General features: G+C 35.8%; 1 protein-coding gene across 12 annotated transcripts in view; it reads right to left on the bottom strand.

The window, feature by feature from the left end:
• IKZF2 (IKAROS family zinc finger 2) overlaps window positions 1–24314 on the bottom strand; it is a 181958-nt gene that overhangs the window by 55733 nt on the left and 101911 nt on the right. For 8 of the 12 annotated variants that reach the window (XM_032637684.1, XM_032637683.1, XM_032637681.1 and 5 more), the window contains 2 exons: window positions 20887–21153; window positions 14390–14557 (listed from right to left, as the gene is read on the bottom strand). In XM_032637684.1, the coding sequence (XP_032493575.1) occupies window positions 14390–14557; window positions 20887–21153 (435 nt within the window). The remainder of the gene's footprint in view (window positions 1–14389; window positions 14558–20886; window positions 21154–24314) is intronic. The other 4 variants (XM_032637688.1, XM_032637689.1, XM_032637686.1 and 1 more) reach the window with 1 other exon arrangement.

Here is a 24314-nt window from a genome sequence, read left to right as displayed (position 1 = left end):
TGGTTCCTGCTTATTCCAGAAGTAAACTAATCTGATTTGGTCTTTGAGCCAACATGGAGAGCCACATCAGATGAGTATGTGTTAGAGAAGAAAGACTGCTTTTCTATTACTCCTTCTAGAAATAAGTGTCAAAAATTTAAAGAAGCATGAATACCACTATTTGAAACAGATGAGACCGTGTATGCTATTAAAAACTTAATTTCTTTTATAAGGCCCATATAAGGTAGAGTATATAATGATTATTTGTGTTCTACTGGGTAGAAATCACATGGATGGTCACAGCAGCTGGCCTGACTGAAAGTGGCTTTCCCTCCTGGTCAGCTTTCAATGGGCAGGGCCTTGCATGTGTGTTGTGTCTGTCTGAGCCAGGAATGAAGACACTAATCCCATCCCCTCTCTTCAGTGTTTATTGCAAAGCATACAGAGAGGCACCACTGGCATAAGTGTCAGGACTTGATAGGTGAAATCAGCACAGCACAGTTATGCAAATCACATGTGCAACTGACACTGCTTGTGTAATTATCAGTGTAATCCTCCTCTATCTACCACCTCCAGGAAGGAAAGGAGGGGTGAAGGGTGGGCAAAGTTCACACTTGGGAGATCACCCAGAGAGTGGGCCAGGTGCCAGGTCTACAATCAGGTGAAAACAGTTCCTTCTCAAGGGAAGTCTGCGGGGCAAATTATACTACACTAAATGCACCATCACTGCTATGAATGAGCTACACTAAATTCAATTTCTATAACCAGCATCATTTAATCCAATATGTCTATCATTATACTGGTCTATGGCTTAGTATTGTTTGAATGGATCTCTTTAGCAAATCTGTTAGAAAAGTCATGGTGATCTGGTTTTAAAATAATGTCAATATGGAAATAACTGATAATGATAATCTTTTAGCCACATACCTAATTTTCAGACCTTTTAAACACTTATTTCACAAAATAATCAGTACTATTAATATCCAAAGGTCTATAACCTATAGCAAATCCATGTTATAAAAAGATTTCATATGTAATAGAAACTTAAGGTACTTATTTATGTACTTTTTGTTTACCTCAGAAAAATAAAGCAAAGTAATATTGAAGCAAACATTGAAGGATTAGGGGGAAAACAGCCTATGAGAAAAACGGAAGGAGAGACAAGGAGCAGGAAGATAAATGAAACAAGATGAAAAGGGTGTATTAGACAAGAAAGTTAGTGATTACAAATGCCACATGTGCTTTGAAGTACCTTTTAGTTTATGGAATTCCTGAACAGTCAATAATTTAAGGAAATGATGCGACAGTAGTAGTGAGTCCCTTAGTAAGAAATGACAGTAAATCTGAGGGCATATCATCCTCATGGCAAAGTAACAGACTGTCCCATATGAGAAGACTTAAAACTAGAGCATTTGACATGAACTTGTTTCTTTAACAGTATGGTTAAAGGTTAGCACTATCTCAAACCAAGTCAGATGCTACTTTTCAAATTTATTTTCAAGAAATTTGAAGAGGAGGAAAAAACTATCTTTTCTTACCAGCTTCTCTAAGAGCATGTAGTTTATACCTTGAAAATGCCTGTTAGCTGGTTTAATAGTCCACTAAATGTGAACATCCAAATATATTCAAAAGCAGGGTGAGTCATAATATTCTATAGGTATATTCTCATGATAGTTAAAGGAGTAACTGAACAAAATATAAAATAGAGTTAAAAATAAAAGGCAAACTTTTGAGTTTGCAGCAGTACACTATTAAACTGATACATTTTTTTAAAAAATTAGTATTAGGAAAACTAATACAAGTATTCCATATTTCTGAGCTATTTTTATGGATAAAATATAGTACATGGAATTATAGGGTCTTAAAAAAACAAAAAGACAGTCCTTATATAAAAGAACTAAAAATGTACAATGAGGCGGATGTTGTTTTAACAGATGGATATTTATATGGTACATCTGGTCCAGTTGCTTTTTATAGGACAAAATAGCTTTAACTTGACAACCAGACATAAAGAAAAAACTTAAGTGAAATTTGTCAAACATTGAATAGATTACAAAATCATGTTGTAAAAATTAACATAACTGAGGTGTTTGGAAATAAACTAGACATTTGCTCAGAATAATGTAGGCTTATTGATCCTAAGTCAAAAGACTATGACACTGGAAGGTTTCTCAAATAGATATATTCTAGGGTTATATGCTATAGATATATCACATAAACTAATTTTAAAAAGTGTTTATTTTTAGGTGACATATCCAAATAATTATGTAATAAATAACTGATTTAACTGAAAACTAATAAGGTTTTCCTCTGACTTTTATAACAGGTCTTACTGAAAACACAAAGTAATTCTTATTTTCTTAAAATGAGATGAACAAAAAAAAATCAGAAAAAATTCCTACACTTATCTGCTTATTCAAGGATATTTTATTTATATATCTCTGAACAGTACCTTAATGTTATAATAAGTAATGTAAAAATACAGTAGTGTTAAGGAATACAAGAGACAGTGGATAAGTTTCCTTGGGACATAGGATTGTTCATTTTCAAGTGAAAAGATTCCATTTTTAAGCAAAGAATATTTTTTTGTAAGAATGTAAGTCCAGTACAATTCCATGGCCAAAACTGAATTTTACATATGGCATAAAAACATTTGAGACTGCACAAGAGGCATTCTTACTTACTTTTTTCTCTTTACAATTGATACAAAGGAATGTATAATGCATATATATTACATAAGTTTCCATACATTAAAAATACATACTCTTCTATTGTGTTTTAAATATTTGGGCACTGCATTAGAGTATGTGAGAAATATACCTGAAGTGTTAATTAGGAAAAAATATGTAATTCTAGTTCCTCCTAGATTTAAAAAATAACAAGTATGCTAAGTATTGTTTTGATTAATAGGGGTCCAGGGCTTAATTGTAACACTATTTCCCCAGTGTACTGGCTATAATAAAGACAATTAAAAGGAGTAATACCTAACGTATGAAGCACATTAATCAAATTTCTAAGAATGAAAGGACTATAATCACTTGCTAAACTAAAAATCTGACAAAACTAATAAAACATTTTTTATAGCAGGAGCACTGATTCAGCACAAAAAACTGACATAAATACTATGTTATGTTATAAATTTGCATAAAGGAAATTAGATGATTTGTGTGGTAAATCTCAGATTAATGGATAGAGTTTAAAATACAAACCAGTATCTTTCTTTTATTTTCCTACAACCTTATATATTAATATGAGGTTGGGATATGTTTATAAAGTGTAGTTTACTTTCTCAGTGGACTAGAAACTTGACTGTGGTCTCCAGCTGATATATTGTTGATGATACAATTCTTTATTTCTCTCTCCTTTCCTTCTCGTCATTTAAATTTCACATGTAAAAGGATCTGGGTTTTTTTTTTTCCTTCCTCAGTCATTCTTTCTTTTTGAGTGTTCCAAAGAGGCAAAAGTAGAAAGAGGGTTGCAATTGCTAGATATCTTAAATTTAGCCAACATACTGCAATAAAATAAAGCAATTCTAATGAAATATCCAGCATCAATATCAGCAGAATAGCTCTAACCCATAATACATGAAAATAGTTTTAAAAAAATTAAACACTGATGACTGTTGTACAAACAAAACTTAGATTGTATTATTTCACTTTTTTTTCCCTAAATGGACAATATTTCACAAATAGGATATAGCACTGCCATAACAAAAGTAAGAAAGGTTCTGATTTCTCCTGTTATTATCTTAAGAAGTTGGGAATAAAATCTAGGAGTTGTTGACAGGAATTATCTGCTATTGAAAAAAGATGATCATATTAATCTATTTCCAGAAATAATATTATACTGTTTAAAATTATCATTCGAGGGCTTCCCTGGTGGCGCAGTGGTTGAGAGTCCGCCTGCCGATGCAGGGGATATGGGTTTGTGCCCTGGTCCGGGAAGATCCCACATGCCGCGGAGCGGCTGAGCCCATGAGCCATGGCCGCTGAGCCTGCACGTCCAGAGCCTGTGCTCTGCAACAGGAGAGGCCACAACAGTGAGAGGCCCGTGTACCGCAAAAAAAAAAAAAAAAAAAAAAAAAATTATTGTTAGAAAACAAACTTTTCCATAGCAAATACTGGCAAACACTACCAAAATATTTTTGCTCTTTAAGGAGCCCTGATTTATTATTTATTTATAAAATTGGGCATCCTTTCAAAATTAAAAGAATGTTATCAAGGACTAATCAAAATTTAAAACATGCAATCAAATGTGTGACTGCATCTTCCATCCCAGTGTGAAAAATATCATTCAAGTACTAAGTGGCAAAGGTGGGGGAGGGAAAAGTCAACATTGTTTCACACTTCTGCTGGCATTCAGCAACACAGCTTTTTCAAAAATATTCTTTAAAAGGGAATGCATTTTAAATGAACAAACTATATCTGGAACTAGAAGTGCAAAATCAGAAACTGTCTATATCAAGGTTCTGAGATTTACGTTAGCAGATGGTAGCAGAGAAGTAATGTTGGTGCCATGAAGGTCATCTGAAAATCTTAAGACCTATTCCATTTTATGCAAATCTGTTTTGAAAGTTAAAACAAACAATAGAAAACTAAAAAAAAAAAACTGGGGAGTGGGGACTACCCTTTTACTCTTTAAGGTTTGATCTTAGTGACTGATGGGCAGCAAAATCTCAGGAGAAAAGATAACAGATTGTTATTAGCATCATATAATGTGAACAGCCTAAGACTAAATGATTAAATTAAGTGATTTGACAAAGTCACACAGCTAATTTGCAATGAGCCCATTCGAAAACCCACTTGTCTTGACCTCTTGACTTCCAGACAGTACTCTTTTTTGCTTTATCATTGAGTTAAAAGAGTTCAGCAAGACAAAGGATGCAATAAACATATGGGGCTGTATCATTTATTCCATAGCATGTAGTACAGATATTGGAGTTTGACTGTCTTGGTTTGAATTCAGGCTCTGCCCGTGTGACCTCTCTGTGCCTCAGTCTCCTCACCTGTAAACTAGGAATAATATTAGCGAGAAGCTTTCTGTCTCTCCATTCCCTTTGAAAAGCATACTGAAATTCTGGTGCTCCCAGGCCCTTCTTTGGTATGCCAACATAAACTGGATACTCACGTTCAGTCAGTTATGATTCTAGCCAAACCTATTTATGCCAGCTGTACCTGTTATCATAATTAAGTAAATTATTCAAATATACATATTCCAATAAAATAAGTACAGAAAGAAAATTCTTTCTATAAAAACTAATTTTACCACTCTGGAAAAATTCAATAAAGGTGAGTTTAAAAAAACCACTAATGAATTGGAGGTAGGCAAAGGTAATCTTAAAAATTAGTGAGAAAAATCTTTTTTTTTTTTTTTTTTTTGCGGTATGCGGGCCTCTCACTGTTGTGGCCTCTCCCGTTGCGGAGCACAGGCTCCGGACGCGCAGGCTCAGCGGCCATGGCTCATGGTCCCAGCCGCTCCGCAGCATGTGGGATCTTCCCGGACCGGGGCACAAACCCGTGTCCCCTGCATCGGCAGGCGGACTCTCAACCACTGCGCCGCCAGGGAAGCCGAAGAAAAATCTTTAAAAACTTTAATAGAAGTCTGATTTCTTCACAAGGTCTTTAAGTTCTTAAAGAAACTGAAAATGGAATTAGAGATGATGTGATATGAGTATGGTTTAGGCCAGGAAAATTACTTGGAATTCCATAACTAAATTCCTCACTGAAAGGAAAGGGCCTGGCCTTATATATATATATTAAAAAAAAAAGGATTAAATGCATATTTTATATTGGGTTGGCCAATAACATACATCTGATGGAAAAACCCGAACAAACTTTTGGCCACCCCAATGTTTATATTTTTAAATGTTAAGGACCTTTTTTATGAAAAGAAGTTCCCATATTGCTAGACGTACTGCTTTTAATTGATAAACTACCTGATTTTGCTCATGTCCGGTAAAGGAGTGTTAATTAAACGAATAATCCATAGGAAGTGCTTAGCACAGTGCCTCATGCCTATGGAGAGTTCAAGAAATGCCAGACATTACCTGTCAATAACCTAACTATTGGGGCTATGCAACCAAAATCAAGACACTACCTGGTGTCCTCTAGAGTATGCAAGAGAGTTCCAAATAGAAACTTTCAGCTTATATGGGATCTTACAAGGGAGGGAAGGAAGAAAGAAAGAAAGGAAGGAAGAAAGAAAGAAAGAAAGAAGGAAAGAAAGAACGAGCTAGCATTTATTGAATGTATACTGTATTCCAGATATTTTTCTTAAACTGATAGATATAAAATCTCACAGAAATATGTAAGTGCACATCAATACTGGGCTCATTGTTACCAACCTACTACATGGAAAAATTCCAAATCTAAAACACAGGAAGCAAAGATGCAGTATTAGTACTGTAGAACACAATAGCTAACTAGATAAAATAAAACAATGAGCACTCATTACCCAAAGTAGGGGCTGGGATGGAAGAGAAGGAAGCAAGATGCTTCGTATTAATAATAGTATTTATAAAAAAACAGAAATTAGAATTAAAAATCATTACATTACACTTAATACCCTATACTAGTAAGTTTAAGCACTAGCTCTTAAATTTAATCAATCTGTGGCATATTTTCTTTCACCTCTACAGCCATTTTCACTCTGCTCTGCTCTACTCCTGCAGGAGGCTAATTTCTATTGGCTTCATCAATAGGCTCCTTTTTTCTCTGGCTTCTGGTTATGCTCATTTAATGTAAGGCATCAGCAAGACAGGAGGGGTGGAAAGAGTGAGGTCAAGGTGTTTATTCCTCAGTCACAGGTTAGCAGGGGTACAATCAGTTTCAAGACTGTCTCCTACATCTCCTAATTCCAGTGACCTCTTCAGACATGGGATTGCAACCATCCCCTGTTGGTTTTCTTTATGCCTACCTCTTCTCTTGTAAATATTAGTGCTTTCATGAATGTCTCCACATTTTCCCCATTTGAGTGTCTTACTGCTTTCCTATCAGGGCTCTGATTGATAGTTATTGGTAGCATGAGTGGCCCAAGGTCTCAGACAAAATGGCAGGCTGGCATTGAGTTTCTCATGTTTGAAGAGAATAGCAATGGCCTCCTTATCAGGAAGTTAGTGAAATCCTGGTAATTCTAGACATGTGCTAGCAACATGATTACTCAAATTGTCACTGATGGTAGTATGAAGTGCAGATGCGAGGCAAAGCTTTAGGAGTTGTGGTCTTTACTTGCTGAAGCAACAATGGTGGTGTCTAATGTGAAGACTGTAGTGTTACATGGCTACTTCTGATGGCCTGAAGGATTATACAAAGGAGAAAGGACAAATCGAAGGTCCTGAATGCTCAAGTCAGAACAGCGGTGAAATATCAAAGTTCTCTGTTAGCTTTAAGAGAGTCCTTATTTACTTACGGCTCAGGGCAAATAAGGCTGAAGACCAACTCCAGAATCTGATTTGAAGGGTTATGAAATTGCCGTATTAAATAAAATGGGCAAAGCCAATACCATTTGGTCTTGGTAACAGGGTAATGATAGGGAAAGAGTGAAACAAGGGTTTTTACGATCTAATCAAATACTGAGGTTCACAATGTTGAACCCCTAAACCCTCCCGAACCATCCTTGCCAGAAGACACATTTGTCTTCACTCCCCACCATTCCATTTAAGGAAACCAACAGTCCCGTAAATCAGCCTTTCCATATAGTAAGAGGACTTCCAACTGCTTCAGCTGAGGCGGGAACCCAATCAGAGAATGGCGATTCTTTTCAGGACTCATTTCTGTTACCACTCATGGCCCTCCAGGCTCATACCAAGTTAGATATTAATATAGCCAAAATCGAGGGATATTTAGGAGGTGACAGCCTGTACACTGAAAGAATTGCAAAACTTTACCAATTTGTATCAGTAAGGAGTCCAGAGAGCATGTAAGGAAATGGATTGATTCTAAGGGTTTTATACCAAGAAGATGAATTAAAATGCTAGATCAGGCCAAATTTATCAATATAGGTGCATTCATCTGGAATTTGGGATTTAATATATTGCCTTGAGCACGTGGGAGTGACTGGGTTATTGAATCCTTGATTCAATGATGGCTTACACAGTGAAAAGGTGAAAGGGCAGAATTTTCTTGGCACACCAAAGTAGAAGTCCAAAAGCTCAAGTAAGAATATTGGAAAAGGGCTTCCCTGGTGGCGCAGTGGTTGAGAGTCTGCCTGCCGATGCAGGGGACATGGGTTCATGCCCTGGTCCGGGAAGATCCCACATGCCGTGAAGCGGCTGGGCCCATGAGCCATGGCCGCTGAGCCTGCGCGTCCGGAGCCTGTGCTCCGCAACGGGAGAGGCCACGGCAGTGAGAGGCCCGCGTACTGCAAAAAAAAAACCCAAAAACAAACAAACAACAACAGAAAAAGAATATTGGAAAGGATCTATTATGAATGACCCCGTTCAGTCCTCCCCTAACCATACCCTTGGAAGGGCCTCACCAAAGAATTACATTAGTGAGGAAAGAACCAGCATGCTTGGAAAGCTTCCTGGTAACTGTCTTCTCTAGGCTGGAGAGAACAATGATAGATGTTACCAACAGATCTGGGCTCCCTAATTTAAATGTATCCAATGTGATCTTCTGAGATGGCAGAGGCTTTGTGGTAGAAATTAATTTCAGGAAGTGCAGTTATCTTAATAAGCCACGGGGATGGGATAACAATGTGTTTTGCGCCACAGGGTTCTATGGAAATGGCTAATGGATTACAGATCCTCCAAGAATGAAAACGATGGTTAGACTGCCAAGCTGCTAACTATCTTACATGGACAGAAAAAGTCTAGGTCTTGTGGGCAAAAACCCAACTTTAGTCGTCATAGTGGGATTCATGATCTCTTATCCACTGCCCAGACCTAAGTCTATTCACATATCCAGAGTCACATAATTTTAGGTGGAGCCAGAGTCCCTTTCAGAAGGGCCCTGAAACCTGGCCACCGCTGTATGCTATGAATTTTCCTCTAAGCCATTCCAGAATCACCTGTGGCCATTTATGAGGGTGACTGTGAATTGGGAGAAGGAAAATACTAAATCCTTCTGCAGGTTATTAGACAATTGTATTAGATTAGCTCTGAATTGACATTAATCCCTGGAACCCAAAATACCACTGTGGCCCACCAGTCAAACTGGGAGCTTATGGAGGTCAAGATATATATGGAGACTTCACCCAAGTCCATCTTATAGTATCATAGGAATAAATGCATTTAGTAATGGGAAGAACCCTTACACTGGTTCCCTGACCCATGGCAGGAGGTCTATTATAAAAAGCCAAGAACAGTGCTGTCCAATGAAAATATGAATCACATATATAATTTAAAATTTTCTATTGGCCACATTTTAAACAGGTGGAATTAATTTTCATTATATATTTAATAAATATAATTTCAACATGTGGCATTAACCATATGAAGGTACTTAACAGCCACATGTGACTACTGGCTACCATATAGGAGACTGCAGCCCTAGAACTATCATTTCTTCCAAGATAATAAACTAAAACTGAAGGATGCTAGGGTGGTCATTCCTACTACATACCCGTTTAAGCTGTTTGTTAGGCTAATGCAAGACCTAGATGGTTCTATGGATGAATGACAGTTTAATCACATAATGCCAACTACAGAAGCAGTTCTAGTAGTAGTATCTCTGCTGGAGCATATTAACATAGTACCTGATACCATGTATGGAGCTACTCACTTAATTTCTTTTAAAAGTAATTCCTTATCAACAAAGATAATCAGAGGCAGTTTGTCTTCATAATGCAGGGTCAACATACTTTCACTATCTTACCTTAAGGCTAGGTCAACTCTTCTCTCTTTGTCATAATATAGTCCAAAGAAATCTTGTTCATCTTGACATCTCACATAACATCAAGCTGGAACATTACATTCATAGTATCATACTAATTGGATTTGGTGATGGGTCAGGAAGTAGTAAACACTTAAGATGCCTCAGTAAGACATATATTAGGGCATAGGAGATAATCTCTATGAAAAGTTGAGATTTGCAGCATTGGTGAAATTTTAGGGGCCTAGCAATGTAGGCATGTTGAAATAAGAGCCTCTATATAATAAATGATAAGTTGTTGCACCTTGTACCTTTCAATATGAAGAAGGAGACAGAAAATGTGGTGTCCTCTTTGAATTTTAGAAGCAAGATATACCACGTTTGGGTGTTCTGCTCTGATGCATGTACTAGATAATCAACAAGGCTGCCAACATTGAGAGGGGACTGGGGCAAGAAATGAATCTGCAGTGTACCTCTGCTGTAATGAAAGCTGCTATTTAGACCTTTGGTTCTAAGATCCAGAAATGTAATGATTTTTGGAAATATCTGTGGTAAGCCAAGATGGTGTATGACATCTGCCACTGAAGCATCAGAATGCAAATCCCTAGTGGAGTAAAGATATGTGATCTTCTCAGTAATGATTTGCCATTTGAAAAGCAGCTCTTAATTTGTTATTGGACTCTTGTTAAGACTGAGTATTAGGCCATGCGACTCCAAAAGACTACGTGGCCCAAACTAGACAAAACAAACTATGTGTTAATCCGATTCAACATATCATACAATAAGACGTGCACAAGAGCATTTCATTATTAAATGAAACTTGGATCACACAGGTTTGGGAAGCCCAAGTATACATCATGAGCAAGTAGCTCACGTGTTTCTGATACCTGCTACTACTGCTTCACAGTCTCTCACAATCTGGCCTCATGGGTTGTTCTCAATGACCAATTAATGTAGGATAAAACCACATGAACCCAGCTTGTAAATGGATTGTATGGTATTTAGTATTAGCTGCAACTACTGTGTTATAGGCCCAGTGAAGGGGGCTGCCCCTGGAATATAGTAGCGAAAGATAACCCCCTAGCAGAATTTCAGATTGTACGGTTTGCATGGAAGAAGAGACAGCTGAGGTAATGATACATGGCATGGCCATATGGTCAAGGACTTGGAAGAACAAGACTGGAAGATTGGAGATTGAAGGTTTGGGAGAGTTATGCAGATGTGCCTCTCAGAATTGGTACAAAGTGTGACAACATGGTTACTACGTGAATTCCCTCTGGAGGGCTTCCATTGTGGAGAACGCTCTTAGTAATCTGGACAAGATTATGTGATGGGTGACCCAAGCCAATAACCCAATCTGTTTTATGGATGACAGATTCTCTATCTAGCTACCCTGGTGCTTGCTCAAGTGGCCCACGTACAAAGTGACAATGGGAACAAGGGTGGAAACTATGTATGGCTTCAACAACATAGATTTCCCCCTCTCTATGGCTGATTTAACTACCACAACTGCTGAGTTCACCACTTTCCAATGCTGAGACACTGATACAGCACTATTCTCCAAGGTGATCGACCAGTCAATTAATGGCTGGCAGGTTACAATGAACTTCTTTCAACCTGAAGGAGGGAGAAATTTATTCTCATAGGAATTGATAGATATTTGGTATATAGATTTACCTCCCCTCCCTTCAGTACTTTTGTATGTGCCTCTACGCCTGGATTTAACAGAATGCCTTAACAATTATCATAGTATTCCTTAAAATATTGACTTTAACCAGGAAATTCTTTTCACGGCAAAGGAAATAGAGAAATGGGCTCAAACCTATAGATTTCGCTGGCCATACCTCATGCCACGTCATCCAGAATCATTTGGCCAAATAGAGTGGTGACGTGGCCTACCAGTGGAGTGGTTCATGTATAGTTGCTAGCTGGGAGAAGTTTGGGTGTCTTCTATAGGATGTGATAAATGCCAAAAGTCATCTATCTCCTCCATTGCCAGAATGCATAAGTTTGAGAACAAAGAGGTTAAGGTAGTAGTGGACACAACACAAATACCTCAAATAACTCATTTAAGGGATTTTCACTTCCTGTGCTGAAATCTTGGGATTGGTGGTTTTGGAGATCTCAGTGCCCAAAGGAAGAATGTTTCCACCAGGGATCAGAGTTCTGTTACCATTGTATTGGAAGCTGAGACTACTCCCTGGCTATTTGGGGCATTTTAAGCTGCTGAATTAACAGGAAGAGAAGTGGGCTATTGGCTGGTAATTTTTCCAGATTACCAAAATGATCTGGGGTTGTTGTTATATGATATGGGCAAGGCCAACTATGTTTGAAACTCAGGAGATTTAGTGGGGCATCTCTAACAAAAACTTCTCCAATAATGCTGGTTATTGAAAAACTACAGTAATCCAAGGAAGGAAGGGCCACCAAATACTCAATGTTGTAGGAATTCAGGATCACCCATAAAAAACCCTGTCCAGACCAGGGGCTAAAAAGAGGGTGAAAGTAAGAGGAAGATGAAATTGGCAGTGGAAGAAGAAAGCCATATATATTGTGAAAAGCATTGGTGATGGTTAGTGTTGGAAGTAGGTCTGAACTGACTTCACCCCCGGATGATGCAGTAAGTGGATGATACCCCTCTCCCCCTCTCATCCCTCCATTAAACTCCCCTTATTAGCCAATTTGAGCATATCTGTTTATATATCTGCAAAAGTCATGACTTAGTATACCAAAATGCAAAATCAGCATAATAGCAATTAAAGGGACCATGTCTTTTTTTTTTGAACCTCAAAGTAGAAATGTATTTATTTACAAAATTTACAGTTTCATAGAAACAGCTTTGCTTTATGCACATAAACTTTATATAGAACCACGTAAATTATAGGGTCTGGCCCTGCAAAGCCAGTGGAAGGGGCTTACCTTGGGTGACATCTTTCCCTCCCCTCATTCCACTAGCCACCAACCGGGAGCCCCTATATGGGCCATGCCTAATCTGCATAACGAAACCAACTGTAGCTGTCCAGCTTAGTCTAACACAAAAACCAAGGTGTCTTGACTTCTTAGACACTACCCACAGGGATAAATCTCTTGAAAGAACAAAAAGGAAATCAAGGAAACAAATTGAGATGACTGTCAAATGCCTTCCAGAGGTGTCAACAGGCAGTGAACCTTCTAAGAGCAATCTAGCAATCACCAGGCAAAATTACATGTATACACTAAACCGTGATAGTAAAAACAACACAGTTTTGTAAATTTTGTGACCAGTGGAAATAGATGTTTAAAGTTATATTTCTGCCTCAACTTCATCCTCATGCAAAGCTATGTTTTATATAATCCTTGGTCAACTGAATAATACTTTAATAAGCCAGAGTGCATGGCTACCTAAAGGAAATAACTGTCAGGTCTTAAAAATATCTTTCAATAAAGAATACTTTTTATAATAAAACAATACCACTTTAAGATATAATTTTCACAGCATAATTTTTAAATAAAATATAATGTGCGATAGTTGGAAATGAGTGAACTGCTTTAAGTCAGGGATGAATATAAAATATATACTTAAAACAGTTTAATATTTGCTTTAATTTCATTTTTCTGTAACAGCCCCAAATTTAAGAGTTAATGTCTAGAATAGTTTTACATTATTTCACATTCACGTTAAAAAACTGTGTAAAGCCTTAAGGATTAACAGGAAAAATGTAAAGAAAGATAGTATGAGCATTACCTCACAACCCACAGCACTCTCTAATATAATTTGTCAATGTAGATGAAGATATCACTTCCATCATATCTTCATATTAAAATTAAATTTTAATACGTCATTATGAACAGAAGGAGCATATAAAACTGGCTGAAGAGTATTCTATATTAATTTTCCACCTTTAACTTCTTAGTTATGGCAATTCATGCTAAAGCCAAATGAAATTCATTCGGTATCTAATCATTCTTTTGCTAGCATGCACTATATTCTGGCATTTAAAATAAAATCAAACTTATTCTAGATTTTTAAATGATGATTTATGAAGCAGAGAAAAGTTTCAGAGAGCATCCAATGACTACAGTTTGAGAGTTAAAGAAACAAGGAGGGTTAAAATTAAACATAAACACTCTCACAGCCAATTTTCTAATGAGCATAATATTTTCAAGTTTAAAAATAGTGATATTTGACTTCCCACTGAGGTCCCAGCCCAGGTACCATATCAGTCAAAATAATATCACAGCTTTCCTCTCCTCTATGGTAACAACAGCACGTAACGATGATATTTTACTAGATTTTCCGTTATTCTGGATTAACCATAATTACTGCATTAATAATTGTAAAATTTAAAAATCATAGAAAATTTATGTAACAGCTGTTTTCTTCAATGGCTTGAAACTCTTCAGTTGACAGTACTCCTTTCTGCCAAGTCTGTAAGTCTAAAAAAGAAGGGCCATATGCATCCTGCAAGATTTGTCAGTTATTCAGTGTACACAAATAAAAATACTGTCTAGCTCATTCCCAGCTATGCACCAAAGTTAGAAGTTACTTTGTGTTATGCTATAGCAGTCTCCCGAGTTCTCATATTTTACCTTCTACTCAAAGAGTTGGTGGCACTTACCAGAGTGGGTCCTGAGGTGTCCTGTGAGGGCGTCCCTCCTTCTACAGGCATAGCTACAGAAAGGACATTTGAACGGCTTCTCTCCAGAGTGTAACTTTATGTGTCTCAAAAGGTTGCCCTTCTGAGTAAAAGAAGCTCCACACTGGTTACAATGGAAGGGACGTTCACCTGCAGAAGGGGAAAGAGGTGGGGACGATCAAGTAGGTTATGTGCAAGTGACTAATTTGCTGTACAACGTTAACTACAGCCCGTTCTCTGTGCTGAGAATGTCCATCTCCCTCCTAAGTCTTCCAAACCTTTATCTTCCTAGAATTTGCTTTGCTAATACCAAAGTCCCAAACTTTAGGTCAAGTGCCGTTTCAGCTCTTCATGTAAATTTTACAGGATTCCTGTCATTGACTGCAAAGAGTAACAATCATAGCACTGACCACTGGTTGAACAACTAGGTGCCATCACTTTACTGACTTTATTGGTTGCTTTACATACAATATTTCAAACCTCACGATGGCATTACTAATTTGGTATTAATAATTTCAATTTACAAATGAAGGAATGGAAGTTCAAGTATCAAAGTTTCTGATTATAGCCACAGCTATAATCAGAAACTTTGAGCTGATCATGACTCTTGGTCAATTTGACTACAAAATCTTGCTCTCTTTACTGTACCATGTTATCTCTTAAAATAAATCACAGAAACTTTGAGCTGAAAGGGATCTTTAGTCTAACTCTCCAATTTAGCTGATAATTTTGTTATCAGGGAGCCAAAGAGGTTCAATGAATGAACTAGGTTGCAAAGCTCATTACCACAAAATCTCAAAATATAGCCCAGGTCTCTGGATTCTCCTAGTTACTAACAATAAAACCTGTGGCAAAATTTCCTGATATAATCAGAGAAAATCAAAAGAAAATTATTCATCCAGACATTTCCTGTACATATATTCTCTGTTTCTTGTGAAAATCATTTATTTGATAGGAACCTTTTCTCCTACTACTCATATTGCCCTAAAATTGTTTAAGCCAGAATTATCTGCTGTCTGTTGCCATCAACTGGCTGTTGACAATGTCACTGAAGGTAAAAACGTAGTTTGATGAGGGAGTAAAATTGGCAAGTAGGATCATACGTATAACATCATTAAACCATGATGAAATACTCCCTTTAAACATGTCTATCTCTAAAGATAGACATAAAATATAAATTAACATATAAATAATACAAATATATTAAAACTCAACATTAGGATAAAAATTGAATGAAAAAACAATTCCCTTTTGGTTGAACTGGACCATTTCTGTACTTGAGGTTAGATAATGACTGTAATTTTAATAGTTTTCAAAAAATTTTACACTGAATTGTCATGTTTCATATCTTTAACTGAAGCATTCATAATAATAGTGAATAATGAAACCACACTGTATTGGGGGGCCTTTAAAATAATGCAGACTCAATGATTCTTTTTATTAAAGAAAGCTAGGAGGCATATATAAGATAAACTTTGGTCACCTTCTGGCAGCTACCACTGCACATTCTATCATATAGATTATAAAGCCCAAGGAAATTGAAAAACTGACAGATCAGGTGTATCTTGAATTCTGTAGTTCTTGCTCATTTTGGAACTTAATGAGATATATACCCAAAAAGAGTAATCTGTGTGTGTGTAGCAAGGGTTAAGGTTTTTTTCTTAAGAAATTTGGAGAGGAAACTTAGGACCTAAGTTTACAAAAAGTCCTATATTGATGATTGAAAAAGAATTATTCATAATGATAAAGTTACCTTAAGTTTTATCTAATTTAACTTGGTTGATTCATTTGGTAAAACTGACAAATCAACACTAAATACAGCTTAAAAGAGAGGCACAACCTAAAACCTCTCATATGATATCTTATAAAATAATCAAAGTTTAAAAATAAACCTAATTTTGGTAAATTTTTTTTTAATCTTACGCACACAGACACACACACATATACAACTTAATTCTTTTACTTGTTTCAATGGAACAGCAGTCTAAAACTTTAAAATCAGAATTTTCTTCTCCCCACCTGTGTCATGAAATTAGTAATAAAAAGGCAGGAGGATTTTATTAATGAAATTTTCTTACTCTCTAAAAAGTTAATAGCAAATGTAAATTACACATTTTACTAAAAACATTTGATTTTACTTTTGAAATCTATGTAGGGTTTCCCAGGCAATAGCAAATTAGTACTCAATAACTTAAAAACAAATTAATGTGGTGAACAAAAATATTTGAAATCATGTTTTGCCTTTGGAAAATACTCCTGTAGCATGCTAACTTTGATTTTCTTTAAGCTTCCTAAAGTCTTTGAGCTGAAATATTTAAAAATTCCTAATTTAGGTTACTGAATTCATCATTCAGAATAATGCTAATCTAAAAAAATTATAATAAGGATCATTTTTAAAAAATAATTTTTAATTTACTTAATTGAGTTTTATGAGACTAATGACAGGGTAATTTAGTTGTTAGGTTACATTTATAAAATATTTTAGATATCCTCAAATATTTTTTAATAAGAATTACTTCTGAATTTATATGATCATCTTTAAAGGGGTAGGAGAAATGTCTAGTTATATCCAGAGACACTGCCGTGTTGCTGAGTGAATAAGTCTTAGTGAGAAGGCGTTTGCTAATTCTGTTCCCATGGCCATGGGAAGTAAAGAAAGAAGCAAGATGAAGGTAATCAGTCATGTGCCCATTTTTGATAAGAGGAAAGAGACTATGATAATAATGCACTTTGATTTCAATCAGATGAAGCTTTAAGAAATACTGATTTTCCTGGCCTATTAATTTCAGAGGTATGTGTAAAATCTGATAACTAACTGAAAGGTACAGTTGACTACCCATAATGTCTATGTAACTTGAAACAACACATCTTGGTTATTTCTTTTATAATAATTTGTTTTTTCTTTAATAAATAGACTGAATCAATTGGTCCTTTTCAGGTTGGTTTAGACCTTGTCTAAAATATATATATATATATATATTAATCACTTTCTTCAGATGTAAATAAAAGCAAATTTCAGAAGAAACCCACAAATTTACTAAATACATTAGTGACATTAAAGAGTAAGTCCAATTCAAAAACATCAAGTAGGCTATTGTATCTGTGATAACTAATCCTCCCATGGGTGGGCACCAAAGTCTGGATTAACAACTCTGGATCCAGGAGAACAATTAAGATGTAGTCACGTAGCCATGCTATTCTTTATTTCCATTCTCAATCTGTTTTGTTTTAAATCTTCTAATCTACTCAAGGACCATTTTATTCACTGGGTGAAGTTATCTACCTATTATGGAATAAATTATATTTCAATATTTTAGATACTTTCATAAACATATTTCTAGATCTGTGTTTATTCAACTGAAATGCAAGTATACATGCATCAATTTGCTTTGGTGAATCAAAGACAGAGGGTGTGCCTGTGTTGCATGGAACAGCCACCTACAAATAAAATCCCAACCATGTGTAGAGAGGGCCTTAGAGCAAGAGAGTGGCTCTACAAAGCTGCAATGGACAAAATATGATGCTGAAAACTTAGTTACAAAGATAACAGTACTCTACCCCAAAGAGATGCAAAATTAAGTATATTCTACATTTATAGTGTTTGTATCAATTTGTGTTTATGCATGAATTGATTTACTACCCCTGTTTCTTTTCTTCTCCCTGTATTCCCAGTGAAGAGTGCCTGGAGTATCCGATGACAATATTACCTGATTACCTACTAAAGTAGCAATACCAAAGAAATAGCACCAAGCCATTAAAAAAGACGCTGGAATTGGCACTTTAGTAGAGTATGAAAGAGAAAGAAGAAGAAGTGAATTAGATATGATACTCCATGTCAGTTTAATGAATTGGGTGGTTATGTATTTTTTTCCACTATCAATTTTATATTAGACATTCCATGAGCTAAACGCTCATAGAAACAAGCATATGTTTCTCAAAGGCTTTTAAGGATTTAAGACAAAGTCTGTGATACGAGCAAGTTATAAACAGTTGGTGAGAGGGGGAAGTTCTAAAATGAAGACAGTTCATCAAATTAAGGAGAAAACGTTTGGTTAATGACTATATTCTGACTATATATATATTTTCCAATCTAAAGAAATACAAGTAGACTTTCTATTCTCATATTGCTAAAATGGAGTTGAAAATGTCATGACCCACTCAGATGTATAAACTGGGTCATCAGAAATACATATAAAAATGGCTAATTTAAAGACACATCATCACAATTTCACGGTTAACAATGTATGGCAGGTATCCCAAGCTCCTCTACGAATGGCTAGTAACTTTAAGAAAAACCTCCCAGATCTGAGGAAAGTGTAATAATTTTTCCAGTACTCTAATAAATATTTATTAACAATAAAAGTTCATAGAGTTCCAAGAGTACTTTAAATAGTTGTTCAGTCTATTTTCCTTGCCTTTACTAGCTGAGTGAATCCCATACTCCTAGGACTTGTGGAAATCTGTATAACTATTTAGAAACACTTTCCATGTTAGTTAGATGGTTTTCAACTCTACTAGAGTAAAAAATATGAAGTGGACAGTACAGTAGGTATGCAATTGTTAACTGTGTTTACAAACCAACAATCCTCATGAAAATCACTGCAGTTACAGTGAAACATCAATTAACCTAAATTTTCAACAGAGTATATTCAGATTCTTTGAATATTCTTAACTCAGACCATAAAAGGCTTATTAAATATCTTACAAAATTTTTTAAAATATATTTTTCAGCCTTAAAATGAACACTATATGCAATTCAACTGAAAAGTCATTAGACTAATTTTGTTTAGTTTCTACATTGCTAGATGGGAGAAGTTAGACATCTGAGTGTTATCTTCCTCAATATAATCACTCTGAGATGATGAATACATTGTAACTTTGTGGAACTCTTCTTTTAGAACTGCAGCTGGAATTACTTCATGAGCATAGAAGAAAAGTAGCCTCACTACTTTACAGCCTTTTCCTTTTTTTCTTATCAAATATGGTACCAAGCTTGATCTTTTAATTTTTCCATGAGACATTTTTAAAAATTAAAAAAAAATTCATTAGTAATACAAATATTACTATAAACTTAAAAATATTTTTAAATCATGATGCTATTTAAAAAGGAAATTCAAAACAAAAAAGTAAAAGTGTAACGACTATGTGGTTGGATAAGAGTGTAAGCCCTAAAGCTGATGATTTTGTTTAAGATAACACTGATTTTAATGTGTAATTTCTCACTATAATTAAAATATCAGCCTTATAGTAATACCTCATCATAAAATATTGATACATTGATATACCAAGCATAGAAAATTGGAACAAAACCACTCTGGACATCAGGAAACCTTGATCCTAGCCTCACAATGCCCTTAAGCACATAAGGGATCATGGATAAATCACTTGACTGTTTTGGGCTTCAGTTTCTTGATGTGTAAATGAGAGGTTTGGACGAAGAAGACATCAATGTCCCTGGTATCTCTCATGTTTTAAGCATCTACTTATGAAATTGATTATCTAGAAGTCAATCTTTTAAATCAATGTCTTTACTGTGATTTCTCTTTCTTCCAAAAGAGTGTCATATTTTAAAACTTTGAGTGTATGAGTTATTACTATTTTGCTGTATAATACTACTCTGCATTATAGTTTAAGCTATCATTACCTTTAAATCAAATTTCATATAAATTTGAATTTTTCTGGGTCAATGATCTGCCTACCTTGCCACAATCTCATTTCTTGTGTTTTACATTAAAAAGAAATTTTTAAAAAATTTAAATTTTTAAATTTAAAGAGGTTTAAATAAGGCCTTCTCACTGAGTTGGTTTTTCACATTACTCAAAGGTCCAAAAGTGTATATTAAATTAACCTGAGGTCTCTTTCCTCACCTGATTCTGTGATTACACATTCCTACCACCCTTTGCTGTATTCTACCCTACGTATCTCCTTGCAGGAGTTATAGTTAAAAATTACAGGAAGATGGTGACATCCTGGAACTGGGGGAGATAAATATCTGCCTCCTACAGAGACCCATGGTAGGCAAAGATTGATTGGAAATTGTATTCCAAGAAGTTAACTAGACAAGATGAAAATGATCAACCCTTACATAAATGCATGAGTACCATGTTATAGTATAAACGTTTAGCTAGCAAACTCTATTACCTGCCCATGGGTATGGTAAAATATGTATAGGAATACAAAAAGATCAAGTTACACAATGAAATTCTCCTATACCTTTTGAACCCTTATCATATTTTTGCTATATTAAGAACTGTGGAAACTGAATCCCAAACTTCTTTTTTGATATGCTATTCAGATTTGAAGGCTGGAAGTCAAGACCCAGGCTACTCTCTGCTTTTCAGCAATCCAATACTAGCAGAATTCTGAAAAGGTAGTTTCACCATTGCCACCCCTGAATAAAAAGGAAAGAGAATAGATGTCAGGTAATATCAACATCAGATGTCACAGGCAGTCATCAGGTTATTCTTTCAGCTGCTTACCAGTGTGACTCCTTTTATGTACCATAAGCACATTGGGCCCAATGCAAACCATGCCACAGACGTCACATTTCAGTTTACCATTCGGAAGCCGGATTCCTCCCTCGCCTTGAAGCTCCTGGACTTTCCTGTTGTCTGCCACCTCGCTGCTTTCAATTAGGGGTTCTTCTAGGCTGCTACCCTCATCATGGCCCCTGATCTCGTCTTCGCGGCTCAGGGGTTTCCTGTCACACTCTTCATCACTCTGCATTTCTAGCTTTACTGAATTTGCTGTAATTTAAAAAGAAGAAAGGAAGACATTTTAAATGCATGTTATGTGTTGTCACCTACATCTCTTTTCCACCCACTGCCATTCTATTAACATGGTTGAGGATGCTATACTAAGTAGAATATAGTCCATCCCCCATGCAATGTTAGTACATACTGTGTTCTATGATATTTCCGTGAAGCTCTGGCATGAAAGTGAAGATGGCTTAGGAAAGCTCAGTATCAACTGGTATTGTTATACTTTTGAGTTTGTCACTAAGTCTACTAGACTGAGGTAGGATTATGAAAAAGACAAGATTAGATACTACTTAACCCATTGAGCTACACCTCTTCTGAATGTAACAATCATTATATATACACTTCATAGTCTCTGTTTTCCATTAGGGTACTTGCATAAACCTGTTTTTTTTTTCTTTAACATCTTTATTCGAGTATAATTGCTTTACAGTGTTGTGTTAGTTTCTGCTGTATAACAAAGTGAATCAGCTATCTGTATACATATATCCCCATATCCCCTCCCTCTTGCCTCTCCCTCCCACCCTCCCTATTCCACCCCTCTAGGTGGTCACAAAGCACTGAGCTGATCTCCCTGTGCGATGCAGCTGCTTCCCACTAGCTATCTATTTTACATTTGGTAGTGTATATATGTCAACGCTCCTCTCTCACTTCGTCCCAGCTTACCCTACCCCCTCTCTGTGTCCTCAAGTCCATTCTCTACGTCTGCGTCTTTATTCCTATCCTGTCCCTAGGTTCATCAGAACCATATTTTCTTTTTATTCTATCAAGAGAAACAACTCAGGATCTTAATCCAGCAGATAGCTTAGACGTATGAAGGCACACTGTCAAGGCAAATATCCTAAAATCAGACTAAACACATACATTCAGTTGAGAGCTGTATAAATGAAGGGCAGAATGCACAGACCTCACGTGCTCTTAAGCTACTCTTTTTTTTTCCTGTGTGAAAAAAGTTCTCTATGGAACATATTAGTCTGCAAATCAAAGTATTCCAACTTTAATCTATGCACACCAAAAAGCAGTGAATGACAGGAATGGCATAGCATGCATGCACGCACTTGTGACTGTTAAGAAATTCAATGCCTTCTGTTTGCTGTTTTTGGATCATCCCACAGAAAAGTTGGAATTTTGTTAGCCCAGCCCTCATTATGGATTGCTGACAGAGTCCTTTCACAAGAGAAACAAGCTTTAAATGAATACCAGTTTTTTATCCAGTGATCTTGAAAATGCCTCAAGAAACCATATCAAAGTTACTAAGCAAAACAAATTATTTGGTATTGCTTGAATAGAGGAACTATTTTCATAAAAAGGAAGTAAGTTCTTTTTACTGCAATTGTTTTCTTAGAGAAACCACCCCTTCTGTGATTTGTCGTTAGTACTCATGATAGGTAGTATATATTATCAAAATGACTCTTCCCTTTCTCCCTCTTTGGAACTCCCCTGTGAACTACAGGCAGTGTGGTACAATGTAGGGATCACTGGATTTAGTCAGGAGAACTAGCTTTGACATTTACTGCAGTATAATCTTGAACTAAGTATTTAACCTCTGAATCTTACGTCTTTCATTTGTGGAGATGAATTCAGATTACAGAATAAAGTTTAAGCAGTATAGTTTAGCTATTAAGAGTGAAGATCCTAGCAGTGGCACTTAGTAAGCAGTGTCACCTTCTGCAAGTTACTTAAGTTCTCTATGTCCTCTACAACGCTGGGACGATAACGGTACCCACTTCCTAGGGCAGATGTAAGCATTAAATGAGTAAATATAAAAAATGGGCTTACCATTATTTTTCTTTGGACATACAGTGCTCTTTTTATTCCATAAGGTTTTTGTAAAGATCAATTAACTTATAGTATGTAAACTATCCCAAGATCTACAAAGGGATAGACAGTCTTCTTGCCTGATCTCTAATAAAATATCTACTCCCTTGAGTTTTACCCTATTTACAAATTAGCACTGCTTTACTGGGTTTTGAGAAGAGTAAAGACAATATTTTTCCATCTTAATATCCCCAGTATGCTAAAGAAATCTGTGGCATATAGGAGGTATTTCAGGCAGTATTCCCCAAGGTATTTTACTTGATTTAGAATCTTCTTTCTTTAAGCTTTTTAAAAATATGTTTAAAGTATCCATTAACATAACAATGAAAAATTAATCGTCATAAAGGATAAAAAGTGAAAATTAAGTCCTTTTCTACCCAAAGTTCACCCATTCTTCAGTTCTGGTCTCAAAAACAACCACTATCCTTGTCTTCTGTTTAGAACTGTGTGTGTGTATATGTATGTGTGTACATGTGTGTATATATAGTCTCTCTTTTTACACAAATTGGACTGTACAATTTATCTGACTTTAACTTTCCTTTCTTCAATTAACATCTGTTCAATATTTTCCATACACAGGAATCTACACTGTTCTTTCTAATACCTGCATAAAATCGACTTTACAAATATAATTCATTCATCCAGGCTTTTAAGAATACTTCTTGTTTAGTGCTATTATAGACACTATTGTATAATACCACACAGAACTGTTAATCTGATAAACACTGGTTATTGTACTTCAGATTTTTAATATGCATTTTTTTTTATTGTGAATGAAGTTGGGCATCTTTTTCTATGTTTAAATGTGTGTGTGTGTGTTTTTTTTTTTTTTTGTAGAACTGCCTATCAAAGTTCTTTGCCCATTTTTCTACTAGGTTGTCAGCCTTTCTCACTGAATTTAAATGCTTTATATACTAAGGAACTTAGCGCTGTGTCTGATATGTTTTGCAAAAATTTCGGTTTATCTTTTTACTCTAGGGTATTTTTTGGCATGTATGCTAATTTTAAATTTTGAATTTTTAACATTTTCAATTATGGCTTCTGGATTCTGTGTCTTGCTTCAATAGATTTTTCCATATTCCAAGAAATTTTTCCATATTTTTTCTGAGAAGGAAAAATTTTCTAATTAATGTAAAATACTATTGGTTACCCTATGTAGTCCCACATTTCATCCACAACTGTCAGTCATTTAAAAGAAATATTAAGGAGAAAACAAATGAAAAGTATGCCTTTATGCAGCATGACTTCATACACCAACCTGTGAGCAAATTTTCCCGCACATTTAAGTGATGTCCTAAAGATCACAAACTTCGCAGCAATGCCATCATTTA

This window comes from Phocoena sinus, chromosome 7 (genome assembly GCF_008692025.1).
Source record: "Phocoena sinus isolate mPhoSin1 chromosome 7, mPhoSin1.pri, whole genome shotgun sequence".
Taxonomy (NCBI): Eukaryota; Metazoa; Chordata; class Mammalia; order Artiodactyla; family Phocoenidae; genus Phocoena; species Phocoena sinus.
Note: the sequence above shows the minus strand (reverse complement) of the source record. Positions and strands in the feature narration are given on the sequence as shown.